At 40.1% G+C, this 7,879-nt stretch overlaps 1 protein-coding gene across 1 annotated transcript; it reads right to left on the bottom strand.

Moving 5' to 3' along the window:
- Positions 1–504: 504 nt before the first annotated feature.
- Positions 505–6,780, bottom strand: LOC112284297 (uncharacterized). The gene is made up of 13 exons (XM_024523988.3): positions 6,141–6,780; positions 5,273–5,447; positions 4,994–5,077; positions 4,440–4,681; positions 3,647–3,881; positions 3,406–3,485; positions 3,056–3,140; positions 2,663–2,794; positions 2,338–2,451; positions 1,887–1,934; positions 1,640–1,724; positions 1,429–1,482; positions 505–1,169 (listed from the first exon to the last, which is right to left on the bottom strand). The coding sequence occupies exons 1-13, from the start codon at positions 6,389–6,391 to the stop codon at positions 985–987; spliced, it is 1,770 nt and encodes a 589-aa protein (XP_024379756.1). The 5' UTR covers positions 6,392–6,780; the 3' UTR covers positions 505–984.
- Positions 6,781–7,879: the final 1,099 nt, after the last annotated feature.

The raw sequence follows: 7,879 nt of genomic DNA, 5'->3' as shown, positions 1-7,879 counted from the left end.
TGGTCATTAAATTTTGAAGTCTTATTTCGAAAAATAATTAATAACAAACTTAGAATGATATCTTAAATGCTCTTTGTCTTTGTTGCATATTTTCAATCAGCACCAAATGCTTTAGGTATTTTCTGTCTTAAACTTTCTGATATTAGGATATTTCACCAATTCTTCTTTATGGCTTGAGGTTCTCAGAATAAAAAAAAACATCAAACAATCCAAATTCAGAGAATTTGAAACATATGATATATAATTATCTAGAAAAAAACGTTCAGAAAACCAACAAACATTCATCTATTACAAAATCAATTCGTGTTACAATTTGATATGTTTTTGCGTTCTTAACATGATAATAAATGGAATTTTAAAGATAATCATCCTAAAGCATTTCTAATTTTACCACTCTTACAAACTCTAATTATTCCAAAGATAGCATGACATAAATTTTACAATACTGGTTCAAAACACAAATAAAGATCACACCTACAGCATGCATAAGTTCACGACACCCACTTATGAAGATCAAATTTTATGACACAAATATGCAAAGTGCTACAATAATAATTCCTAAAAAACTAACAAATATAATTGGAAGTGGATACAAACTTATCCAAACATCTACTTCTTTTCAAATAAAATCAGCTAAAACTTTTGAGGGGAAGCATCAGCCCAAAGATATAACATGGGTAAGAAACTACTGGTGTCATTCTAGAAGAGAAAAAAGAAAAAGAAAAAAGTGAGGCTTATTTGTATGGTCTTTGTGTTTGTTACCATATCGGTGTACCTAAATGCATACCATTTACAACCAACTCACTCGTCATATTGACAAAGTGTAAGTGTTCATTTCCTATAACTGTCGCATGTCAGTCCTGCAGTGAGCCCTTTGGGACAAGGTACAGAAAATGCAAAGCCTCACGAAGTAGGCATACAGACATGTTACTGGGTGCCTGGCAATTGCACAATGCTTTGAAAAGAATGAAGAGGTATAACTATCTATCGGGTGTTACTTTGACATGGATACATCGGTGGTAGTGATTTGTAGTAGCTTGCGTTTGATCGAGGGGGTGAAGAAATGCTGCCAGAAGGTGACGTTTCTGGGCTTTCGGAAATCTCAATAGGTGTGGGCAAGTGACACAGAAAGCTGCCTTGGATGTGACCATTGAGGCCTCCTTGAGCATCTGAAAAGATAATCACATAAACCCATTTTAGCTTGACCGGCACGTCTTCATGTCATCTTACAATCATCAAGCACGATGTATGCGTGTACAACACTTCGGAAGGGTTCAAAAGAAGTTGAGAAGGGATAGCACTTTAGTGTGAAAACACTGCCATGAAAGATGAAGGGATCCCAGCTAAAGATATTACACAAGACCATGATCCAAATACCAGCAGAGCATCTTCCTTAAACCAGCGTGTAAAAGAGAAGCAAACTCTCACCGAAGAGGGTCTTGATTGATGGCCTCTTTGGCTTTCCCTTTTTTTTCAGCTCCGCTGCTCAGGGAATGTGAAGATTAGGTCAAGCCCGCAAGCATTACTACGATGTCAAAACCTATTGTTATTTGATAGAAATAAATAGAAGACATGGGCAACTTTCAAGGTTGGGACTATTCCATTGAATAGCACCAAATTCAGGTGACCCAAAACATACCAATTCCAGGTATATTGACATCTTGGACAATCTCGAAATTCTTGTAAGTATAGCCCACAAAGTTGACGTCCTTTGATGACAGCATCTGCACCCAATTTCTGTTACAATCGAGCCCAGACAGACACAGTGACCTCTTACAAAAACCTGTACATTCTGGATACGTTTGCGTGAACTTCGTAAGGCACGGGCTGAACAACTCAAGGCAATCTGGGTTGAGATGACGCATTTGACACTTGAAACTGCATACCTTTCTCCATGGTCCTGATCTGGTAGATGATGGTATTTGGGAATCATTCTGCAAATATCAAGCTTCAATGAGCATCAAAGATTTCCGGATCACGAAGATTTACCAGAGTCTACGGGTTATCAGTGAGGATAACATTAAAACGCACTCTTATAACATCGTCACATCAATGTTAAGCTATATCAACCTCAAGTAAGTGCGAACAAGGCAGTAACCCACCCGTAGATATCCCAATTAATCCAAAATTATACAGACTTCGGCCCTATTTAACAAGTCAACTCATGCGAAGGAAGATCAATAACTTGACAGAACTACTCGGGGCACAATAGTAGGAATTGTGATAAACTAGCTGAAAACTATTTGAAAATTATCATCAGAGTTTAACAACTCTAAGAGTGCCAAAGATTCTGATTTGAAAGGTAAACGAATGTTCTAGATAGGAAGGACTGTTAACCTCTTCAAATTTCTCAAAATTCTGAGTATCCAACTCATCTTTCACTTCCGGTTTAAAAGCGGCCTCCATTTCATATAACCTTTCCCATGGCAATCCTTTGAACCATGGATGATTCTGCGATAGTCACAAAACGATGATGAATTAGACTCGTAAAATAACGTCTTACAAATATTGGCGTGACTATCCAATACAGACAGCACTGAACCTGTGAAGGAGATCCAAAATACCAAAGTTTCCAGGAATCGTGTTATAATAAGTATGAAATAACCCTAAACGCATTCTCTAGTTTGAAAGTTTTTGTGGTACACCCCAAAATGTAGCCTACCTTAATCTCCGCGACACCCCTAGTCCCTAGGCGGTGCTCCACGTCACACAACAATCTACTGATAATATCCTTCGCCTCAGGTGCGAGTTTAGCTTCGTCTGGGAACTTTAAATTATTTCTCCAATTGACGATCTAATCCAACTCCCATAACCAACACATCCAAGAACAACCGAAATAAGCCCAGAGTGCCAGAACTAAGAATGTTCACATTCTCAACTTTAGCAGTTTCAGAACCTACGGGTAATGACATAATTAAGACAATTAAAACATGTTATGATAATTGTTTTGCTTATGGAATTGGTTATTAGAAAATTTGAAACAACATGGACAATGTTCACTATAGACAAATGAAAGCACACAAAAAGAAACGAAAAGACGACAAGAGATACCTACCTTGCGACAAGTTGTCATGGGTTCATCAGAGTAGAAAGGGGGGTAACCAACCAGCATCTCGTACATGATTGCTCCTAGTGACCACCTGCAGGAAAATCATATGTTGAACTGTTCTGGGCTGAACAAAAACCTAACATGCGGGGCTTCCTCCCAACCTAGTCGAGTATAAAGTATCTCGAGTAATTTCTATCTTGAGCAACAGATACCATACATTTGGAGTAACATTGTGCTTATATATGTTATCCTCGGGCAACTCCAAATAATGAGTCAATGTCATATGGGGCACAGCTCAACTTAGACCAGGGACATCAAGAGCAAGTTTCAGTAATATGAATCAATTCGATGCATACCAGTCACACTCCATCCCATAGCCTTTCTTCAGCAGTACTTCAGGAGCAATATAATCTGGAGTGCCGACTGTTGAATATGCCTGAATGCGAAACTTTGTGTCAATACTTGAGATTACAGATGATCAATGGAGTGCCACTTGCACTCCTCTGTATGCAAACCTAGAAGATGACATCTATGACAAAGGCAGAAATTGTGAAGAGGACGAAGAGCTACTGCAAAATGGAATGCAAAGAAGATTACCAGCATTCGTCTGTTCCTTTGCCAGTGAAGTAGCTGTTCCTGCTGTGTTCGCCTTGGTCCGGGTGAAGCAGATCTATGCTGCCTGGGATTTAGAGGATCTTTGGTGTTATTTTGATTTAGCTCGTACTCTTGCAATGCAGGCAAGTTGGAACAGTCTAAAGGCTTACAAAGGCCAAAATCGGATAACTTCATGTGTCCGTTCTTATCCAAGAGCAGATTATCCGGCTTGATATCCCTGAGAAAAACCAGAATAGACCAGAATCAACAGAAAAGAATCTCAAAAACATGTTTGGAAACATGGACCAGTAAACTGAGATGTCATAACTCTTTTGTGGGACCCCGATGTGATAACTAAATCTCGGCTTTTAGTAAGACTTCCCTACAACAGTTAGATTGCGTTCGTAAGTGCATATGTTAGATGTTCGATGATACTGTGATGATCTCTACTTTGTTCATCGAGAGACTTCTACTGGCAATCAAATTAATTTCGACTTCAAAATCTTTTAAGTCGAAATACTTTCTAACTGTCACATGCAACTATCATAAAGAAAAGAGAAAATCTATAGCAGTATGATAATTTATAAATTATAAATCATGATAAATAGTAGATCGTTTTTCAAAAGCCATATTTTTCAACTAATTAATTTTATGGAAATGCATACTAAAAAGTTGACGTAGTTAAAGAAATGCCCTAGGAAGCAATCAGCTGACCGCAAGCAGCATTTAACCTGCAGCTAAAAATTTGAGATCCCACATAAACACAGTCAGAGATTAATAGGACATTTGGAATTACCTATGTATATAATTGTGCTTGTGGATTGACTCAATAGCCAAAACACACTGCCCAACATAGAATCTAGCTTCATCTTCAGACAATGTGTCCTTCCGCATGAGAAGCGTCATCATGTCTCCTCCAGGCAAATACTCCATGATCAAATACAAATACTCCTCATCTTGAAACGAGCAATACAACTTCACAATACAATTGCTATCGACCTCTGCAAGCAAATTTCTCTCTGCTTTTACATGCTCCACCTGCAATTACCGCAAAATTTTCAATTCAATGGCTATGATTTTTCACTATCATAGTCGATAAAAATATTTATCATTATTATTGTTATCATTCTTATGATGAAAAAGAAGAGTTAGTCCAATATTTTCAATTATGCGGTAAGGTGACAGAAAATTTCTCAAGAACTTGTATGCTACAGCAAAATTCAAGGATGCAAGAACTCGTTTCCGTTTAAAATTTCTCCCGTTTTCCTAGCATCCGATATCTTTTGAAAGTGATCTCCACAGTGGACACGATTCTATCAAGCAAATAGAAAAATACAAAGATTAAAGTACCTGGCCTCTTCGAAGCATCTCAGACTTCTTCAGTTTTTTCATGGCATAGACTGTAGAACTTGTTTTCTCTCTGCACAACCTCACCTGTCACATGCAACATCAGCTTAAATTAGCTAATATCAAATCCCCGATGTCTTAATCAAATACATTTTCACATGCTAGAAAAGGCACACAGCATATAACCGGAAGTATGACCGAACTTGGCACGGTTAGCAAATTCAAGTGCATTTAAACAAACTAGTCGAATATGGAATGCAGATTCAGACTAAGGACACATACCTCGCCAAATGCTCCGCGCCCAATGATGGTCAGAAGTTCAAAATCCTCTACTCCCATTTTGTGGCGTTGCAAGCGCATGTACTCCGTTTCTTTTCTCTCAAGATCCTTGAGCAGATTATTCTGCTCCTCCTCTGTAACGTCTGCATCAGCCAGCTTCCGCTCCAACGACCAACGTCTGATGAAGTCAACCAACCAATTACCATGAGTGTTCAGTGAATCCACAACCACTACGTTCGAAAGCAGTTCAGCAATTATCGTCCAAGACAAGAAGAACCCCTTTGCCCGATTGTACTCCAATGCAAAAGTTTCTCGAGCACAACCTTTGCAATTCCAACAATCGAAACTGGCATAAACATTGAGAGATACTTTGATCAACTCAATAACAAACATGAACGACGTAAACTTCCGAGCAAGGATCCTACAGGCTCAGGGATAACAGTGCTGTAACATTCAACCGACTTGTACTGCAGTAGAGCAATACCATCAACTACTTTACAATCGAATCGTAAACTGCGTTTGAGATTATTGAATATCAAGTTTGAGCAGCTGTTTCACCAATACAAAAACTGGCGAATTAAGCAAGTGCCAGCTGCAACTCGTAACAACGGAGCAAGAGGGCCCGGTGAGCGTGGCTTGAAAATAGAAACAGCTTCTCATCTTCGCGAAGTAAGAGAATGCTTATCTAAAATGTGCAAGTGAAAATTACCTATCAAAAAAATTAAATTAAATTAAAGCAAGGGCTTGCACAATCGCACACAAAATATATAATCAAATACTCGGGGTACAATCCAAGAACATAAAGGAAAGAGACGGAGAGAATTTGGGCAGCTGAAGTGAGAAGCCAAGGATTCTTAACAGGCCTCAATACCTTAGCTTTCGCTCGTGCAAGTTCTTCATTTGTGATTTGTAGTGATTTTCAATGTACTGCTTAGCGGCTGCCACTTTCTGCCTGGTGATGCTTGAAGGCAACTCATCGCTCGCATTAGCATCAGGTCGAGGGCTTTTAAGAGGATCCTTGCCGCTCTCCGATCCCGCCGATCCATTTTTCTTAGACTCGTTACTCTTAATCCTATCACCTCTGGGTTGAAACCGATTGAACCAACTTCTTGTTTGCTCCATCTCAGTCTTAAGGTCTTATCTACTGCTCTCTACCCTTGCAATACTTGACAACAAGACCATCCCGCTAACTCCCTGTTCTCTACACTATGTTTTGAACTTCTACTTTGAAGCTCAAGCTCCTCTTGGTAAAATTCACCTAATTTCGTCTGCAACACTTATCGCATTCCTGTAAGACAGTATGAAGAAGAGACCTTCTTTGTCCGCGGCTTCGATTATGTCCCAGTTACTGGGACGCGCTACAGGAAATGGGAGCGAAGAGACTAGAAGTTCCCTGTCGCTGGCCAGCATTTCCACACTTGAGCCCAAAACGAAGCTAATGAGGTGGGTTAATCAAGCATGCACCACTCCCCAGCACCACTTCTTCAGCTGGGAAATGTTGTACGAATAGCGCCGTTGCGTTCTCACATGATCAACCAAGAGGGGAAAAAAATCCTGTACGGCAAAACGCTAAAGCAGTTGATATGCGCAGGGGGCGGGCACACGCTCTCCTCCTCTCCGACGTAACATGCATGCCTCTCCACCAACATTCGCAGTAGTTCATTCGCTTCAAAAACAACACAAACCCAGCAACGATAGAGCAGGGCTTTGTACCACAACCTGTGTGGCACTAAAGACGAGCAGATGACCCCCCCAACACGCTCTCAACAGCTTGAGAAACAACAACTATCGACAATTACAACAATCGCGAGCCTCACCCCTCTCGCCCAATTCCCCCACTCCCACGTTTAAGACCAGACAAGCGCAGTATATCAAATTAATACGACAAGAGGCTCTCTCTTCGCAACCGAATTAGTTCACCATTTGCGACTCCAGCTGACAAACAGTTTAAACAACAAAAAAATGAAGAAAACAAAGCCAACCCACTCTCGACCACTAACGTCCGGTCACTGCGCACCCAATTGCACCAAACTGCACACAAAAACCTAAAACCAACAGTCTAGAAAAGCCGTCACGCGCGCTGCGTGCCAACCTTCCCTCCCATGAGGAGCATTCCAGCACCGATTTCTCCCCGCTTCAAAAGTCGTTCAGAAATACGGGAGGAAAATAGAGCACAGGTCCCGAGGCAGCGGAGTCCGCGCGATCAAGAAAAAGCAATTCTGGCACGAAAGAAAGGGGAATGGAAGAAGAAGAAAAAATCAAACAAAAAACAAGCTACAAAAATGGGGGCGAAACGAGTCTCTCCCTTCTTCGTTCTTCTTCTTCAGCGCTGTCTCTCCCTCACAACTCTACTAGTTTTCAACCTTCTTTTATTAGTTAACAACGAACAATTCGGTGATAGTATATTTGCCCTGGATGGGGTAACAACAATAACAATAATAAATAAATGAAAAATTAAACTAATACCGTTCTTAGAATGTGCTAGATGAGGAAGGATCTAAACAGGGTGAAACATATATACATATATATATATATATATATATAAATATTTATTGCGGGTGGATTGAATCCAATCCCCTCTTTGCACCAAGCGCTTAAGTGTTAAGCTAT

Source organism: Physcomitrium patens, chromosome 7 (genome assembly GCF_059467195.1).
Source record: "Physcomitrium patens ecotype Gransden chromosome 7, ASM5946719v1, whole genome shotgun sequence".
In the NCBI taxonomy this organism is placed as follows: Eukaryota; Viridiplantae; Streptophyta; class Bryopsida; order Funariales; family Funariaceae; genus Physcomitrium; species Physcomitrium patens.
This window is presented reverse-complemented; position numbering and strand designations above follow the sequence as displayed.

Bases quoted from the DNA above. Each gene is read 5' to 3' on its own strand.
- LOC112284297 (XM_024523988.3), bottom strand. From the start codon at position 6,391: ATGGAGCAAACAAGAAGTTGGTTCAATCGGTTTCAACCCAGAGGTGAT. The intron at 2,452-2,662 runs GTAGGCTACATT...TGACTATCGCAG, and splicing joins GGGGTGTCGCGGAGATTAAG to AATCATCCATGGTTCAAAGG. The intron at 1,483-1,639 runs GTATGTTTTGGG...TTCCCTGAGCAG, and splicing joins TGTCAATATACCTGGAATTG to CGGAGCTGAAAAAAAAGGGA.